This window comes from Haemorhous mexicanus, chromosome 8, assembly GCF_027477595.1.
Source record: "Haemorhous mexicanus isolate bHaeMex1 chromosome 8, bHaeMex1.pri, whole genome shotgun sequence".
NCBI lineage: Eukaryota > Metazoa > Chordata > Aves > Passeriformes > Fringillidae > Haemorhous > Haemorhous mexicanus.
Genome location: NC_082348.1, coordinates 27,848,731 through 27,868,273, shown reverse-complemented (window position 1 = coordinate 27,868,273; position 19,543 = coordinate 27,848,731). Strand labels below are relative to the sequence as shown.

Here is a 19,543-nt window from a genome sequence, read left to right as displayed (position 1 = left end):
ATGGCCTCCGCGCCCGCCCACAGCCCGCCTGCCGCGCTGGGCCGCCGCCTACAACTGCGCATGCGCTAAGGGCTCGTAGCATGAACCATCCAGGTTCTGGGGCCCGCCGATTCCAGAACCTTCTGGAACGCTCATGCTCGCCGCGGGTCAGAGGTGAGCTGACCTCACTTCCGTGCGGGGCCCGGCCTGGGGCGCCGCGGGAACCGTGCGGCGGGTCCGCGGTGCCGCCGGGGCGCAGCTGTTCCCGGGACTAGGATGGGGCCGCAGAGGTCGAAAAAAAACGGCGGCGCTAAACGTCCCCGGGACCGGGGGAGGGGGTCGGGCCTGCTCCGCCCTGGGGCGGGGCGCCGGTCGCGCATGCGCACGCCGTGACCTTCCTCACGTGTGTGCTGGCGGCGGCGCGGTCACTCGGTGCGGGCGGCGCGGGAGCATCATGGTGAGTGCCGCGGCCGCCGCCGCTGCGCCATCTCCCCGTCGTTGCTGCGGCCCCGCTCTCGGGCTCCCCCGCCCCGCGTGGCCGGCGCTGCGGGGACAGACAGCCCGCAGGGCCCGGCGGCGCCCCTGCTCCTCCCCGCGGTGGGGTCGCTGCCGGGGCCCCCGAGCAGCCGCGGCTGCGCCGCCGCACACGGGTGTGCTCAGTCCCTGCCGTGCCCGCGGGCAGCGCTGGGTCGCGGGGGGACGGGGGAAGGTGGAGCCGGGGGGTGGCGGCGCCGCAAGGTCACGCAGTCCGTGGGGCAGAGGCGACTCCCCGGCGGGCGGGGGGCTGCGGCCGGGACGTGGCGGGAGGTTTGCAGGGGCTGCTTTTGGCTGCGCAGACTCTCGAGTCAGGGTTTCTCCCCGCCGCAGTAACGGGAGCAGCCCCGTGACAGCAGCGCTGCCGGGCAGGGCCGCACAGGCCACCGCGGGTCTCTGCGGAGATAGACGAGAAACCTGTGCCACGCTCCGGAGCTCTCTTTTCTATAAGTTTTGTAAAATTTTTTATAGAGAAGATGGAGAGTTTCCCTGAGTTGCCCTTGTTCTCCCAGTGATATTTGATTCTTAGGATAATAATAACCTGAGGAATTAAAACTTACTGTAAAATGTTGATGGTCATAAATCTGGCAGCTTTATTTCAGGTAAACGTAGAACAGCTCTTAAAAAAGAGGATCAGCGATATTATCTTCCCAGAATGAAAATGTACACTGCTGGCAGCCTTTTCCCTTGTTTATCTTTCATCCCTGTGCTGCTGGCAGCAGAAGAACGCAGCATCTTCCATGTGCTGCCTTTTCTTCACGCTCTGCCTGTGACTTTGCTCTCTGCCACTTCCCAAGTGTGTGTGGATAGTGATGAGTGCCAGCAAAGGGCACAGGGATGCCAGGCCCTTCGAGCTCTTTCTCTGAGAGTGGGCTCTGTACCTGTCTAGTGGAGCACTATCTCCATGTGACTTGGCAGCCTGCCATATCTTTCCTTCTAAATCAGAGCAAGTTCCTTCTTCCTGACCCCTGTGTGTTGGGATAAGTGCATTGGCTTGCATTTATCTGGCCTATGGCAATTAGACTGCTGGTTCTGAAATGCAGACAGACAGCAGAAAGTAGTTGCAAAAAACCCCCAAACCTAAACCAAATGTGAGGGAAAAACCCAACAACTTAATAAAAAACCTTTCACCTTGACTCTGCTTAAGCAGAAGCAGAGACCAAAGCAGCTGAGCTAGAAGGATGCCTACTTTCTCATTTTCAGGGCCTTGACTTAAACTTTCTTGTAATTTTTTCTGAATCTATTTGTAGAAGTTGGTGTAAGCAAAAGCACTGTGGCTCAGGCTGCAGATTCTCACCTATTTTTTTTTTTGTGAAAGAATAATGCTTCAAAGCACCTAAGACAGACTGACACCTTGTGCCTCTTCAATGTAAACCCATTCACAAGAACAGGTGCAGTTCTCCCAGGGAGTCCTTAATCTTCATTAGATCTGTTTGTGAACTGGACAAATCCAGCTCATATAATCAATAATTGTGTTTGCCAAGATATAGAAACTAAGGGTTTGGTGTTAAAAGCCCAGAGGCCTTTCCAGACAGAGGAGTCTGCTCATGTGTGGGTGGTTTATTCCCAGCTGGAGTACATCTTCCTACAGCTGAATTATCAAATTGCCCAGCATCTGCCTGTGCCTTCAGGAGTTTCTGATGCAATCAGAGCTCGTATTTGCTGCTATTAAATAAGTGCCTAGCAGTTGTCTTACACTATTCATCTCTCTCAGAAGAAATCATTGTGTGTTAGGGTTTTTAACACTCCTTTTAATTGCAGTTTTTGTTGTAATGGCTCTCTTGTTACAATTACTTCTACAGGCAGGAAAAGCATTTAGGAAATTTCTTCCCCTCTTTGATCGTGTACTGGTTGAGCGATGTGCGGCTGAGACAGTAACCAAAGGAGGAATCATGATACCAGAAAAATCCCAAGGGAAGGTGCTACAAGCAACAGTAGTAGCAGTTGGATCTGGAGGCAGAGGAAAGGTAATACCCCTGAAGCCTTCCCTTTGGGTAGAGCCAGTAATGCCTGGGGTGGTGGCAGCTGGAATATTGCCGTAAGAGTGGGATGGTCATAGTGCAAAAGTGGTGATAGCTCACAAAATGGATGACTGTGATAGCTGAAATTGCAAGTGGGGGTTCAAAAAGCTGGTAGAAATCTCATATTGCCCTGACATGAGTTCCAGCATTCCTTTAGTCATTTGTAAAAGGGAGTGGGGTTTCTTTGCTGTTGGTGGTGGGGGGTTTTTTGGGGAGGTGTTGGTGGTGTTAGTTTATTTTAAATATGTAGGCAGTGTTTTGTGTGATAACATGTTTCATCACATCTCAGCTAAAACCTTGAGGGACCAGCAGACGTCTTTGTTAAAATTATTACATGCTCAAATGTCTGTGACTTGTGAGCAGGGTGGAAGCCCAGAATGGGGGGGTTCCACAAAATATAAAATGTCTATTTATTGGCTGCCTTGTGCAAAATATCATTGTCCATAAGGATTAGGCTTATTGGACTAATCTAGGTCAGCAATCAAAATAAATAAGTGTTGAATAAGTACTTGTAAATTTTGCACATTGGATATGTATATGGAAATGAGACAGTTCACAGAAATGCCAGTGCCTGGGGGCTTCCACATCACACGGGCTGGTTCCCCACCAGGGCAGTGTTCAGTCAGTAGCAGCGCTGGCAAACAGGTTAAACTTCAACCTGGGCACTTTGCCTTGGCCCTTCTGTACCATCAGTCCCTCTCTACATCCCAGGCTGGTTTGTGTCAGGATCTGATTTTTAACGTTTATATTGTGAAAGGGTGATAATATTTGACTAATGTGTTAATGTTTTGCTTATAATACAAAAATTTAATTAAACTCTATCAGGTGTTTCTAAATGAGTGAATTGATGGCGACAGTGACAAGTTGATCAAAGTTACAGAAATGGGAAGGCACTTTTTAAACTGGCACTTAGAGAAATTACCCTTGGTTATAGAATTATGGAGATGGACTTTGTCCCTTGATTTTACAAGGGGGTTTCGTGGTTTTTAAGTGAAGTCCTATTCAGTGTGTCGAGCAAAGACCTCACACTTGTCATTACAGTCAAAACTAAATGAAGAGTTGTGATTTCCTGAATGTTTCTGTAGATGGATGGATTGTTGTAGTTTGGAGGGATTCTATTACAGAAAAGTAAGGATTTTTTTCTTTTTTCAGAATGGCGAGATTCAGCCAGTGAGTGTAAAAGTTGGTGAAAAGGTTTTGCTCCCAGAATATGGTGGCACTAAGATCGTACTGGAAGATAAGGTAGGTTTCCCAACTTTGTGAGTGCACATCAGAATAGTTCCTGAAATGCCAGTGATAGATATTGTGGTTACTTTGTGGTGTTAGCCCCGTTCAAGAAAGGGAGCAGCTGGATCCAGCCACCTTCTGACAGCTGTGCTACTGCTACTTCTGCCCCTGCATAAGAGACAGCAACCACGGGAGCCTCTGACCTGACCTGTGCTGGGTGGGCAAAATGTTCCATATGTCAAGTGCATATTAGAGGGAATCCAAAAAGGGTTAGGAATTCCTGGGGGCATCCTTGTTTTTAGCAGGGAAAGCCTGCAGAATTGTTTTCTAACAGTTCTTGCGCTTTCCCACTGCTAGAAGTAGTAACTTGATAGCTCTCCAAAGAGTGTCTTAGGAACAAAAAGAACTTTTTCAAGACTAGCTCTACATGTTGACTTCTTGTTAGCTTGCTTTTGGTTTTGTACTTAATGACTGCAGTAATGCTGACTCAGAACAAGACAGTATTTGCAAAACAAGAAAAATATTTATGTGACAGATGCTAACCTTTCTTTTCTTTGCAGGACTACTACTTGTTTAGAGATGGTGACATTCTTGGGAAATACGTGGACTAAACCTGTTGCAGTATCAGTCATCCATTCCACTAAAATGCTGAAATTTTTCTTTCATCATGTAAATAATGTCCTTTATTTTATAATAAACAGGCATTGAGTCTTTGAAATAACTTGTGATCTCACTGTAACGATGGAACACAAATAAAAATATGTACAGTCAGAAATCAGTTGCTCTTGCTTGAGTTCCATTGAACAGTGAAATTTGGATGACCACCAACCAGCCTTAATTATTCCAAACAACATCATTTTATATCCTTGTCTCTGTACTGAGATTGTAAAGGTCTTTACAATAAACTGCTAAAACTATTCTGCTTCTGTCTCAGTTTCTGCTGTTTCTCAGTGAAACTGAGTCTCAATTGTGTAATGAGCTCTCTGCAACATTCAACAATAGTAATATGTTATTTTCACCAAGTTTGTATAAAATGAGCTTAAAATGGTTACCAGACAGATGCAGTCTTGCTGAGGACTTTTATCCAGCTCCCTTGCACATTGGACTCCTGAGATAGCATGGGTTCTTCTAACTTCTGTCTGAAGACCCTGAAACACTGAAAGGTTAAGGCACACAAACTGCCTGTCCCCCAGCAGCTGGAAGGGGCTGGGTACCAGTCATGTCTGTGCTCTAACAGAATCATCCAGTTCCCACATGGAGCAGGTAAGAATTAATGGTTATTCTCACTTATTGCTCACTGAACTTTGCCAATTGAAAATAAAAGACCTCCCCCAGCAGTTAACCAGGCAGAAGTGGGCCTGATGCTGATCCTAAATGAAGTTTCTCTACTGATTACCACACTATCACACCCAGATCTTGAGCTTTCCCTTAACTCAGGAGAGACCTGCTTTGACAAATTACATTTCCTTCACCCTTAGCACACCATTCTTAAATAGCAAGACATTGACTTAGGTCATGCTGAAGCAATAAAATTTGCATATTCCTGTCCCCCTTCTCTTGCCTTTATTCAGGGTTGTATGAGCAGGAGCAGCCACATCTGCACTGTTCCTGAGGAGGCTTTCAGAGCTGGGGTGCACTGAGGGATCTTGTGCAGCCTAAGAACAGACAGTGCCTTAAAGTGCTTTTGGGGTAGTCCTGGTCAAGTCAGTCAATGCATGGCTGATTGCTGCTGAAGCTTCATTGGCAGGAATTAAACTTCACTTTTTTCTCATCCTACTCATGCAGGTAGGAACTCAGCACTGCTAGATACATTATAACATTTATTCCAGAGGTACCGGTAAAGAACTGTAACAAAATATTTTTCAGATCTCCACTCAGAGGCTGCAGTGAGGGACTCAAGCTCTGACACAGAAACACAAGGTATTTTCTGCCAGCACAAAGTCCCTGCTGTCAGCTGCACAGCACAGAGGTCAGCTGGAGCCATGCTTTTCCCTAGGTGCCATTGATCCCCCAGCCATTCCAGCAGGAGCTGCATTTGCCAGGCTTGGCTGCAAAGTCTTTTGCTCCCCTTTGCTGTGGGGTGCTTGCTCTTGGCTGCTTACCTCTGCTTGCTCTGGAGCTGAAGACAAACCAGGCACTGCCCTGGGGGTTAAATTTGTACTGAACTATGGACAGACAGGGAAGATGCTAAATTAATAAAATACACTTTTTAGTATAAAAGACCTACATCTTGAAATCTGCCCTATTGCAGCTTTACTTTGGTATTTACAGCACTGCAGCTTCAAGCTGAAACTCAAGATAATCACACCCCAAGGACCTTGCAAGACAATTGATTGTGCAATGGAACACAAACTCCCTGGGAAGCATTATCTTCCACTGCAGCCAGCATGCCCTTATCTCCCAGGATAAGGCAGGCAGTCACACAGCAAAGAGGAGAAGGTATTTTAAATATTTACAAACAGCTTAGAGACACTATACCCCATCTCAAGATGCAGTAGGAATTAACTGCCAACAGAGAAATGTTCAGGCCTAGAATTTCAGCATTTCTTTCCATAATGGCTCTAAAAGACACAAACTGCACAGGATCACTCTGAGCCCTCACCACACAACCTGGCTGCCCCCAGCTCCACTTTCAGCCCAGCAGGTTTTCAGCAGCTGGATACAATGCCTATTATTAAAATATAAAATACCTATTTATTAACCTTAGCATGGCTGTATCTAGTACAGTTTACATAGATGATTAAGCACAGAAGTCACACTCCATGGGAATAAGTAATTTATGGATGTGGGGGGAAAACAGTGTTCCTAGGCCTAATTAAATGGAGGACATGCTGGAACATCTGCTGGATTGACAGGAACGTTCCATCCTTGCACCACAAGGCTCTCACTGCAAGCAAGGACAAGGCAGCTGCCAGCCAGCCAAGGTGATCCATCTGTGTTCCTGCCCCTCAGACCATGACTGTGTGCCAAGTCCCATATCCCTTGGGTTCTCCAGGCAAGGACAGGCAATCAATCACAAACCCTCTTTCTTTACTGTGTTCTTCCTGTAGGGAATTCTGCTCCATTCCACTCTTTTCTACGTGGTTTAAAAACTTCAGTTTTGGTGTAAGTGCTGCAAATTGCCCCACCTGCCTTTTTGAGGGGATACAGTCTTCAGTCTTTCTTCAGTCTGAGTCACAAGGAAACCAGGTGGACTCCATCTTTTGCAACTTTCTTTTTTTAATACTTGAGAATAACTTCCATTCTCAGCAGCTGTAGTGTTTTCAGAGAGCTTTTCTCACCCTGGTGATGTTATCCTGCCACAGTAATAAAAGGATGGAACATTTATATGCCAGTATAGAAGAAAGGACAGGCAGGTCCCTAACAGCACATGCTTGGTTGATAAAATTTTGGCCAAATATTCAAATTTTCATTATTGAAGGCCATAAGATGAAGACCAGCTGAAACCCCAAAATTGAAATTACTCTTGTTCAGATTTTGTTCAAAAGCAGCTTGAAATTGAATGAAATAAAAAAAAAAAAGCATCTTCCAGGAATACAGGGTTAATTATCAAGGGGCAATACAAGATACCCTACAGAATTCAAAATCTTAATAAATAAGGCAGATTTATTTCTTTTTTTCTGCAGACACATGAACCATCTTCAGACTGGACTAACAGAGACATATTTTTCTTTGAGAGGTATTTCTTCACAGTCAGATTTGTTTCCATGTTAAAAGCAAGATGGCCATGAAATAAAAGTCAGGGACAAATGGAAATGTCAAGTCCCCAACTTGTCTGTGCTTTAAGGTTAAACCTTGAATATGGTGATAGGGGAAAAAAAAACCAAACTCACAACAATAAAAAAAATAATGCAAACAAGCTGCTGAATTTTGAAGGACTCAAGCAGCTAGAACTGCTTGTGTTTTGAAACTGGCTAATAATAATATCAATCTCATTAAAAAAAATGTTGGAATACAGCTGGTCTAAAGACATTTCTACTCCTTATTCCAATACACCAATTTCCCACAGCATTTTAAACCTTTTGATGGTTCCTTACACAAGCTGGGTTTCGCCACCCAAGCCGAAGAGCTGACATCCCTGGGGCAGGAATGCTGGCCAGGAGTAAAAAAGTAACTACTGCAAACCGAACTCGGGCGCCTGCAGGCAGGAATGCCGAGCTCTGCGTTACGGTGTAACGTGAGAGGAGCTGCCTCTGCCGGCAAGGGAAACCGCGGCTGGGCTGGGGCAGGCGCTGACCCTCACCCATTTCTGCTCCCCCGCACATTGCCCCGCTCTCGGCTCCAGCCTGGCCTCGGGAACAAGGCAGGGCCTTGCCCAAGCCAGGTCAGCATTCACAGGGCACTTCTCTTTCTGACGGGAAAGCCTCATTAGAGACTTTTCAGTGTTTTCCATCTAGAAAATTTCACCAGCTGTAACTCTCACTGGGGAGAAGGAAGGGGTTTATAACGTGTTATTTATAGCAAAATAATTGAGTGAAAGGGGAAACCACAGCCAGCACTCACCCCGAAATGCGGTGGGAGTAGGGACAGCACCAGGTAGCAATCAGCCTGCTGCCCTTTGCAGAAACACCCCACAGCCGCCACCACTTATTCCTTATTGTGCGAGGGAGGTGTCTCATGGTACCTCGCTGCTTCATCGTTCTTGCACACAGACAGAAGCAATTCACCCTTCCTTACTCTGTACTCATTTCTACCACGTATTTTAGAGAAATAGAACAACTTTCAAATCATTTTCTTCTCACTTACCTTACAGAAATACTATGAGTCACTCCGGTCTTTCAAAATGTTTACTTGCTTGTAAGGGAGACTTATCAGCCAGCTATGAGGTAACAGTGTCTTTTTTGTTTTCTTCGCAAATAGAGTCAACACCTGACTCAGTAAACCTTGAAACCTGAGCTGACTCTGTTTGCCATCAGCACAGCAGTTTGTGCCCTCTGCACACCAAGCTCACAGGGGTCTCAATCCTGCCTTTGGAGACCTACAAAGGCTTCCTATCTACTTTAAAATTATTTTGCCCCAAACAACCCCTGCTAGGGTGGGGTTTTACTCGTTATTTTAAAAATAAATATTGAATACTAAACTGAATAATTTTTAAATCCACACCCTTATAGTTTGTATGGCATAGAACATCAGAGGCTCGGTTGTACAGACACGAGCGAGGACCAACCCCGCGGGAGCGCACGCACAGCCGGGGCTGGCGGGGGATGCTGATCAAACGGGATGAAATAAATACGATGGATTTCCTCAACAACCACTCAGCCCGTCAATCTCCCTGCGAGGCTTCGCCTCACAAACCGGGTCACTCGCTGCGACACCGGCCCCACCGCGCAGCACCGAGCGGCCACCCCGACCCCCCCACTCCCGGCTCCGTGGGTGTGTGTCAGGGGGGGAGTGTCAGTGTTCTCTCTCAGGAATACAAAACTCCGCTCTGATAGAGGGACCCGCAGGGCACACGCTCACAGGGAAGCGTCCGTGGCCACCAGTGCCACGCGGAGGAGAGCGCGTCGGCGCTGCCGGGCGGGCAGGGGCAGGCACTGGGATTGGGGCGGCCTCGCCGCCACCGCCTGCCCTCACGGCCGCCCCCGCGCGCCGCCTCCCGCCTTCTCTCGCGAGAAGCCGTTCCCGTTCCCTCCCCCGCCGCGCGCGGCGGCTGTTCTGGTCTCACCGCCCCTCCCTCCGCAGGCCCGCTCCCGCCCCGCCCCGCGGCTGTTCCCGCCCCGCCCCGCCCCGCGCGGCCCCGCGGCACATCCGGGCCCCGCGGTCGCTATGGTCATGGCGGAGGGCACGGCCGTGCTCCGGCGGAACCGCCCGGGCACCAAGGCCCAGGTGAGTCGTGAGTTGCCGCCGCCGTCGCCTCGGCCGCCGGGCGAGCGGGCACGGGGCAGCGCCGTCGCCGGGGCCCCGCGGCCGGCGGGGCCGCACCGAGGGCCGCGCCGGGCCTACCGAGGCCGGGGCGGCGGCGGCCCCGCTGCGGGGATCGCTTTGTTCGCGGGGCAGCGGGCGAGACCCGGAGGCTGCGGGGGAGCGGGCCGGGGATAGGCGGCGGCTCCTTCCCCGCGGGCTCGGCGGAAAGGCCGCCGGGGCTTCCAGGCTGCGGGTTGGGAGCGGAGGTGGCGTCGGGCCCGGTTGGCCGAGGGAGGCGCCGCGTCCCGCAGCGCGGGGGCCTCGGCCGGGCGGAGTACGAACACCTGTGACAGCCGGGCGTGAGCGCGGGCCGGCGCCGCGCCCGCGCCGCAGGTTGGTGCAGGCAGGGCGGCTCCCCGGTGCTGTCAGGCACTGCTGTCGTTCCTGCTGTGAAAATAGCGAGAGCACGCTCCGGCAGTGAGCTCATGGCCCTGCACTGGGCTCCGGGGGGAGCTCGGCACCGTCAGAGCGACCGTACCTGCCCGCCCTCCCAGAGGGAAGTCATCCTTCCCTTACGTAATTGCACACAAGGAAATTCTGGTGTCACATCGCTTCTCTTAAGCAAAATTGAATTAATTTGTTTCTGAGGTTTCACGGTCAGCTGGAACAGGCACACCTTAAACACGGAAACTGCATTTTTTAGATTATTTCAGAGAGATGATCTGTCAGGCCTTTATGTGAGACTCCCCTCTGCTTTTGGGAGATCTCATGGTGGGAAAGGAGCCATGTATGACAAGTGTCTTCTCCTGTTCTCTGTCATAGCATAGAGGTAAAATTATTACACAATCCTGTAAATCGGGTCATTCTGTGCATGTTTAATCTGTGAAGGAGATGTGTGCCTTTGATAAATTTGGGGTATTCTGAAAAACAGCTGGACATAGACCTAGGTTTGGTCAACTATTACAAAATTAATGTAGATGGAAGAGTTTTGTGTATAGTGATGATAATTTCTCTCCATAGACATGATTTTTCTTTATGTGTGGCTGTATTTAATGTTTTATTTTGGATGACACTGGTATAGCTGTTCAGTTTGCAAATACAGTTAGGTAATGATATTTCAACAGTGGATATGCACTTGAGGTATTTTTGCCAGAGCTGACTTGCTCTCTCAGGAACAGATTGCCAAGCTTTGCTGTTGGGACATTGTCATTGAGTCATTGCACCTACTGGGATGAACACAGCAAGCTGACATGCAGCATCTCTGCATGGTATGAGGGAGCAGCACCAAATTTCAGATGTGAAAAATGCTCACTAAGAAAATGCCTATGGTTGGGATGATTGTGGGCACAGCACATGTGGACTGCTGCAGAACACAGGTGCAGCTGGATCTGAGGTGAAACTTCAGCAAGGCTTTATCATTAACAAGGCTGATAAGCATCCAGAAAATTTAATTAAGGCATACTGACCTTACTAGGGGTAAGGTGGGAATGTGGTACCAGGTTAGGCCAGCGCAGCGTTGTGTGATCTCAGCTCAGAGATGTTTTTCTTGCTGTGTCACCACTGGGAGTTTTAGTTTCATAACCAGAGTGTGCTGCTGCTCTCTGCAGACCTCTTCTTCCCCACTGCTGCCTGGTCTGACACCTGCAGTGGGTGCTGGGTGCTGTATTTAATGGAACAAATGCAGGCTCTGGGTGTTACAGCAGGGGTGTTCACCTGCCAAGTCATGCAGAGCTTTGCCTTTCAAGGTGTGCTGCTGCTGCAGTGCTGGCAGTGTAAATCCTCTCCCTCTTCCTGCCAGGACTCTGTGCTGCTTCTGTTCAGATGCAGCTTCCTGGAATTGTATCAACTCCATCTATTTTCCTGCATGCTCAGGCTTACTGTAGGCCTTTCTTCCTCCCCCTGTGGTTTTGTTACATTGCTTTAAACTTTCTTTTCTCAAAACAGGATTTCTACAACTGGCCTGATGAATCCTTTGAAGAAATGGATAGTACATTAGCTGTCCAGCAGGTATTGCTGCTTACATGAAATGTTGTTAATGAGTGCAGTTTCCCAGTTTTTGTGTTCTGTTATATAAAATTGAACAGGGCTTGATATTTATCTGCTTAGGGTGTTGCTGCACAGCACTGAATTTACTAAGCACCTATGTATATTAACAAATTAATGGTTAATTTTGTTTGCAGAAATAACTTAAATTCCCATGTCTGGTTTAAACAAATGAGATTTAGGAAAATGGTGGGGGTTTCTCCATTCTTTTACTTTTTTTAATTGAAGAAAGGCATTTTTCAGATCTGGCATTTTTAATACCAGTTTCCTTACCCTGCCCCTCTACATTTGAACTTTTTAGTCTGTCAATAATTTAAGTAAAAATTAAGCCCCTCCAAGATGTAATGTTCTAAATATACTTTCTTACTGTAATTACAACAAGATCTAGTTTTATTTCTACTCCCTCCCCAGTATATTCAACAAAACATAAGGGCAGACTGTTCCAACATTGATAAGATCCTTGAACCTCCTGAAGGCCAGGATGAAGGTGTATGGAAGTATGAACATTTAAGGTAAAAATCCATCTGTTGTTAACATCCTGTCTTGGTTCTAAGTTTTGTTAATTGATGCTGGTAGTGAATCTATTTGAATGTGACACATCAAAACTAACTTAAATGAAACTTGACTTTTCCACTGTTAAATATTGGTATTACTTTCTGATTTCCCTGTTATTTCTAAAGATTCATAATGTGCTCTGATCTTAATGGTTTTTTTAAAGAAACTATTTTTACCTCACTTCTTGAATAGGAAGATACAGTCATGAATTTCCATAGCACTTTCTCATAGTATTGTCAGTTCTCCATCTCCACTAGTGGGTAATGTGATTTCCAGATGCTCCCAGTGCTTTTTATGAAACTAGCAGGCAAATAGGCAGGGACAGCAAGAGTACTACCTGTGTCTTACAGTTCTTTTTCTGCTTGCAAGGAAACAAACCTTTTTGTCCACTTCTGTTTTTTTAAGTTGCAGTACAATACTTCCACTAAATGATATGTTAAACTCAGCCTTTGCTGTCAATGAAGAATTAAAATATAATTGTTTAGCTGAGTAAAAAAAACACCTGCTGGTATGAAGATCAGAGTGTCTAAGCTGTTTTTTATGAGATACTTGCAGTGAGGAAACAAATAGCTGATTTTGATGCTGCTGTGTTCAATTTCTTTTAGACAATTCTGCCTTGAGCTCAATGGACTAGCTGTCAAGCTTCAGGTAATTATTTTCTTGAGACATTTTGTCAGGGAGACTTCTTTGTTTTGTGTAGATTGCAGAGCTTTCTTCTAAATAAACACACACAGGGCTAAGCAGTGGTTGGAGGTTTTATAATATTTTATGGGCATATGGCACATAACCCTTTTGGGGGGTGGGCAGGGCAAGGAAGTGATTTGAAAAGATCAGCTCCTTTTTGCTGCTGGGGTTTTTTCTCAACTGAAGCATTGTTTTAACAGAGTGAATGTCACCCTGACACATGTACTCAGATGACAGCAACTGAACAGTGGATTTTTCTTTGTGCAGCTCATAAAACTCCCAAAGAGGTATGGATGTATTTTGGAAAACTGACTCCAGTGATGCAGGAATTTTCTTTCACAGTTCATAGGTTCATGGGGAGCCTGTTAGATGTGGTTTCTCTAGTCAAACTGAGAGCTTATGTGGGTTAAGAATATCATTTGAGCTACTCTTCTTTACCATTCTGTAGTGTTTTACAGAGGAAACAGGATGAGGTAAAAGGAACTGCTTTTTACCTCACTATTAGCAGCTTTGCACATTCCCCTTTTCTCTCTGGGTTGGTGTTGACCCTGCCTGAAACTCAAAGTTAAAAAGCTCTTTGTTTAACTGATAGAAGAGTCCATGCTGAGAATGGGCTCTCATCTTCAAACCTTGGCCTTGATCCACAGTGTAAACCTGAGACTCCAAACGTGGCTGCACATGCTCATTCTTAGGGCAGTTACCCCAAAAAGGTGGTGGAGTCATGAAGATGTTTCTGGTCAAGTGGGTTTATCAGCATGGCCTTAGCTTGTCTTCCTCCATGTCCAGCTAGTTTAAACTTTGTTCAGATCTTCTGTTAAACCACTTGATACAGCTTTTTTTTTTTTCTTTCAGATAATCTTTGTTGCTTTTGGTTACGATGATAGTGCAGTTTGTCATATTTATCTTTGTATTTCACCTTCCAGAACAAGATACTGGTTCTTTTTAACCTTATCTTTCCTGTCCTGTAAGATCTTTTTTTCTTGTTTTATTCTGCTTTTACTTTCCTGAGATGTTTTGATTAGCCAACTTCCCACTCTCTCCTTTAACCCCTGTCCCTAGTCAGCACCTTGGCATGTCTGGCAGCGTGGTCCTCAGCTAGACTAGAGAACTTCAGGCTTCTTTTTATCTCTGAGCATGCAGCATTCATCTGCTGTTTTCCATGGCAGTAGCCACCAGCTCATGGTCAGATGGGGGCTGATGGAACCTTGAACTGCTGACAGAAATGTACAACTGACAAGTCTTTTACCTGATATTGGTGAATGGACAGACGTTCTTTCTCTCAGTCTGGCTCAGTCCATCTCTTCTTCCTTTAGGTGTACTTGATTGCAGAGCCACGGGTGGCTTGTTACATGTATGATTTTAGTTTTCTTTGCCAAAGCAAAAAGCACTGATAGATTTAGGTGCAGGTTTGGTTTCAGAGCCTGTAAAAGAACAAGTCTGGCAACTTGACTGTGTGGGAAACAAATGAGCTGTGAGGTAACAGTCATCTTTCCTTTCAGTGTACTCCTGGCATGTATTTTTATTATACAGCTTTGTTCAAGGAGAGGCATAAAATTCACTACTCACGTGCATAATAGCATTGCCATAGTAACTTTTTCTTGAAATAATTTTCATGGGTTGTGAAGCAGAGAAAAGAAGTAACTCACTTAAGGAGGAAATGTAGTTTTTTATTTATATATTTATATATATATATATATGTGTGTGTGTGTGTGTGTGTGTTATACCTTTAGACAAGCTATGTGAAACTTCTGGGAATAAAAATGACCGATGAAGTTCAAAGCATCAGAAAATATAATAAAATGTTTATTTTTTAATAAGTTCTGCCAATGTCATGCATGTGCTCGCTCATTGTCTGTTTCTGTAGTGTCCTGCTATAGACTACACCAGGCACACACTTGATGGAGCTGCATGTCTTCTGAATAGCAATAAATATTTCCCCAGCAGGTAAAAACATTTTCTCTTGGGAGGAGGGAGAGAAGGAGGGAGGAGGCTGGAGCTTAAGACAGTGACAAAGCCCAGGGAGAAGTGTAATGCATGGTTCATGGACCACTGTTGGAACTGTCAAAAATCCTGCAGCTCTTAGGAGTTGGGAGGCCTATTGCCACTTCTAAGCCAAGGAAGAATTCTGGCTTATTCAAATAGTTTGCTATTTACTGGAGCTAAGGAATGCTTTTTAAGTAAAAACTCTTTTAGTGATACCTGTTAGTGGGTATGGGGCTTCCATTGGAGTAGTGCCCACCTAGACAAGAGGATGGCATTTGGACAGGTGCTGTACCTCAAACACCTTCAACAGGACAGCACCAGAACGCTCCAGAAGCCAACACCAACCTGCTGTGGGACATGGCAATCACACAAGACAGATAGGCTACTGAATGGGCAGGTCACATCAGAGAAAACTCCTTGCAGAACTCAGAATTGTGCTTCTCAAGGAATTCAGTATAGACAAGGAGGTGCAACTGGAAGTCTCTGTTTTTCTTTGCCCATAAAGCCTAGAAACCAGAGATCCAGCCTTTACCAGAATAACTGATGATGATTAATTGCAGGCAGTTGGAGTACAGTTTGTAATGTGGAGCTTGCACCAACAAGACTAAATTTCATATGCAATTATACAGAATAGTTTTAACAATCAAAATTTATGTCCACATGTTTCTTAGTGGTCATTTCATTAGAGCACTTGTGTAACCTTTCTCCTGCTGCTTACAGGGTTAGCATAAAGGAATCCTCTGTAGCCAAATTAGGATCAGTGTGCCGAAGGATTTACAGGATATTTTCACACGCTTATTTTCATCACCGGCAGATATTTGATGAATATGAAGTAAGTAGTTTGAAATTACATCTTGAAAGCAGGGTATTTACTGAAGTTACAGCTGTGATGGAGTTGTATGAAATATTTTAGTCCTACTAGAAGCTCTGTATTCAAATGAAGATTGATTACAGTAGATTCCAGTTTTGTAAGAACTGAAAAGCTGTTACATTTACATATACACACAAAAATTCATTTATGTGGTTAGTGTGTCTAGTTATGGTTTCCCTTCATTTTGATTAAAGGCCAGAATTGGAGGTTTTTGTGCAGACAACTCAAATTCATCTTGTATTTGAGAATCCTGAATGTATTCAAGCACTGAGTGCAGTTAGCACTGCTTACAAATACGTATCTCCTGTTTGTGTATGTTGCACAACAGTTAAAGAATTCTAATTGTGTAACTGTAAAGAATCAGAATAATTGAGAGCAACTTGTGCAAAACCAGTAATTTTTTTTTTTTGTAATGGGAAAGTAGAAAGTAATAGATAGAAAGGAGATAAGGGGTAGAGCTAAATATAAAAGGGAACCTTTGCCAAATCCCACTGAAAGATTCTGGAACAACTGATTGTGCCCTGTTGTGTTGGAGATAGACAAGAATATATTTAAATATTTAAAACTATGGTTCTGAGATTCTTCCTACATGCACTAAGTGCTGTTAAATTGAGCTGTGACTGAAGCCTCAATTTCAGTAGGTTTCTTAGTATTTATAGTAACTATAAGCAACCAGTAAGATATAAAAGCAGCAATGACTTTAATTAATTAAGCTTGACTAAGACCTGTAAATGTAATGAGGCAATTACAGAGAGCAGGCTTTTTGTTTAGCATGTTCCTCATAATGGTTTAAAATAATCCTTCTGTACATATTGTTTTTTTCCCTTTTTTCACCTCCAGAATGAAACTTTCTTGTGTCACCGGTTCACTAAGTTTGTGATGAAGTATAATCTGATGTCCAAGGATAACCTGATTGTACCAATTTTGGAAGAAGAAGTGCAAAATTCAGTGTCAGGGGAGAGTGAGGCATAATGGCAAGAGCAGTACAGAATCCTGTACTGAATATAAACAAAACATTAATTATGTACTGTATATATCACTTTAGACACTTCAATCACGTATCTTCATAGCTTTGTTTAGTATACTTTTTGTATGCTGTGTGCATTGCCTTTTAATATGGGAAATACTTCTAAGTTATTCATGAGCTGTATATTCATCCATGTGGCACTCATGGTTTTTAAATAAAAGTAGTAGTATCTGTTTATAATGCCTGTTAATAAAAGAATTTACAGTTCTCTAAAAATGCTGCTAAACAATCATTGAATTACAATCCTGAAGATGTGTCTGATTGGGTGGGGCAAACGTGAGATTCTGATTTCACAGCAAGCCATTTTGTAATGCAGTAGTGATATTAAGTCTTAGTTCAAAGATTATCACCTTAAATATATAATTCTGCAGGAAGCTTCTTGCAATGTAGCTTATTCCTAATTTACCTTTTATTTTTTTAAATGGCTTTGAAGATTTACTTCTGGATATGCATATTGCTGTATGTGTATATCCAGAGACTAACAGGATCTATAGTATTAACCAAAAGGACAATTTCACTATGCTATTGAACATATATATTCTTGATATCTATCTAACACACTTTCTGGACTTTTTTTTTGTCAGCAGTGGAGGTTTGTATGCAGCAGGGGACAGGTGCTGTCCTGTTAAGGCAGACTTCTGCTGTTCTCCAGTCCACACCTCTCTAAAGAATACCTGTGCATATTTATGGCAACTGCTTACAGATTATACCTCAGCTGTTCATGTTACACTACATAACACACTGGCACAGTCTCTGCTTGTATTCCTAGTCAAAACATGCTACATTCTTTGCAAGAGTTAATTCTGTTTTCAACATACATTTGTTTCTCTTCATTTACCTTAACCATATTGACAGAAAGATTGGGATTCATGCTTCTGGTTCCCTATCAGGTGTCTGTTTCAAGTTGTGTTTGCAGATTTGCAATAACTGACAATTTCCATGAGTGCTGCTTAATTGTGTTTTGTCTAGAAAGATAGAATTAAATGTTTTAGAGATGCATATAAGAGAAATACTGCTAAGTGTACATGAATGCAGGGTCTAAAAGCAGTAGCAGTGTTGAATGAATTTTGCTTTGCTGTTTAAGAAGTCAGCTTGTTTCTCTGAGGTTGACAGGAGCCCTCTATTTCTTTCAGCAGGTCAGAATGGGCTAGCTCAGCTAGTTTCAGTAATTTACACTTTGTTTCCTACATTACATTTCCATGGAAAAAAGGGAGTCCACATATTTTTACTAAGTGTTTTTTCATATTATACTAAACATGCCTTAAATTCTATTTTTCTTTATATGAATCAAGCACACCTCAAGCAACTGTTATCACCTGGATGAAAAGGGAATATGAACAATGAGAAAATTGAGAGACTAAGCTTAAGTACTTCAGCAGCTGTGTTCTTCAGCAGCTTCTTGTCTCATGTTTATCATTGTATTTAACTGTCAGCAGGGTAATTGCATGAGATGTTGTCAGAGTGAAGTAGCTTTAGTTACTGTCTATACACTTAGCTGTAACTTGCCTTGTATAGACCAGGTTACCCGAGTTTGATAGATACCTTGGAGTTTGTACTGCTGGTAGGAGGATGTTTTCTGGAGGTAGCAAAATGTATTTAGCTCGTTGCTGTCTGCTCTAGGACCATCCATGTGTGGCTCCTCTGCATGTGTATACTGGCCATGGTGACTGGGACAGGCAAAAACATGGGACTGGTGTTGCTAATGACATTTCCTCTACAAAATTGAAGAAAGTGATGTGGTGCTCAGGACTGCATTAAAATTTTAAACCTCTTCCTCTTATGCTTTAAGAGTTTAACTTCAAAACAAAACTCTGGAAGTTTGAATCCTGTTTATTCTCATTCAGATTTGCACTGTAAAATTGACTTGCTATACCAAGCTGATTTTATATAAGGCCTAAGTGAGACACTGCTTGTATTTTCCCTTGCTATTGTTTACATGAGTACTGTGTACACACATGTGCCTGGATGGTACCATAAAACTTCAGTTAGCCTAAGCAAACCATTGATTTGTCTAATAAATATTAACAGGTTTAATTTAGACTTTACATCATAGGGAAACTGAGACTGTCTTTGAACTATATTGTAAAAAAAGGATAAAATTAAACTGTTTCTTTATCCATACCACTATATTTTGACAAGTTATTCTCTTTTTTCATGTTGTCTGAGAACACAGCAACTGTTTCCAACAGACCCGTGGGTGCTCCCCCATCTGTGCTCCAAGGTGTGCTCAAGTCAGGTTGTCTTTCTTCTTTCCAAAGCAGAGAAATAAAGTACTCATTAGGAACTTGCAAGTCAGACCTCACATTTACACACTCCTACATCAGAACATGCTGGTTCCACAGTTAAAATACAGGAGGTCTAGAGGAGGCCCTTTAGGTACAGAATAAGCACATTTCTGCCTGCATGTCACAAAGGCTGCAAGCAAAGACTCACTGTCAAATTACTTCTGCCTTTGTCACTGGGGTTTTTCCTTACCTTGGGCTTAGCATGTCTTCCAGCACATCAGCCATGGTGTTAAGCTGTCAAGACAGCAATCTTCATTTTTTGCCTTCAAAAGATGAATAGACTAAGAACAGGGAAAACCTAATGAGTTTTTACTAGATGGCATTAACGTTCAGACAAGGTAATTTTAACTTGAGGCAAGGTATACATTGATCTAACCCAGTTAATGTCAGTGTGAGACAAACACCATAAACTGGGAACTGATTTGCTAAGTACTTCTAATGGTGAGAACCTTCCTGTATGCACTATAGAAAAGATCTCAACCTATACAAA

The 19,543-nt window shown here is 44.3% G+C and overlaps 1 protein-coding gene across 3 annotated transcripts; it reads left to right on the top strand.

The window, feature by feature from the left end:
- Positions 1–163: 163 nt before the first annotated feature.
- Positions 164–18,895, top strand: LOC132330696 (MOB-like protein phocein). Of its 3 annotated transcripts, XM_059853363.1 has the most exons (9): positions 164–436; positions 2,316–2,480; positions 11,550–11,612; positions 12,060–12,160; positions 12,809–12,851; positions 13,088–13,174; positions 14,752–14,831; positions 15,591–15,702; positions 16,582–18,895. In XM_059853363.1, the coding sequence occupies exons 1-9, from the start codon at positions 434–436 to the stop codon at positions 16,711–16,713; spliced, it is 786 nt and encodes a 261-aa protein (XP_059709346.1). In that variant the 5' UTR covers positions 164–433; the 3' UTR covers positions 16,714–18,895. The 3 variants fall into 3 exon arrangements, with proteins under 3 accessions (XP_059709346.1, XP_059709345.1, XP_059709343.1); XM_059853360.1 differs by lacking the exons at positions 164–436; positions 2,316–2,480 and adding an exon at positions 9,460–9,587; XM_059853362.1 differs by lacking the exons at positions 11,550–11,612; positions 12,060–12,160; positions 12,809–12,851; ... (2 more) ...; positions 15,591–15,702; positions 16,582–18,895 and adding exons at positions 3,687–3,776; positions 4,322–4,678.
- Positions 18,896–19,543: the final 648 nt, after the last annotated feature.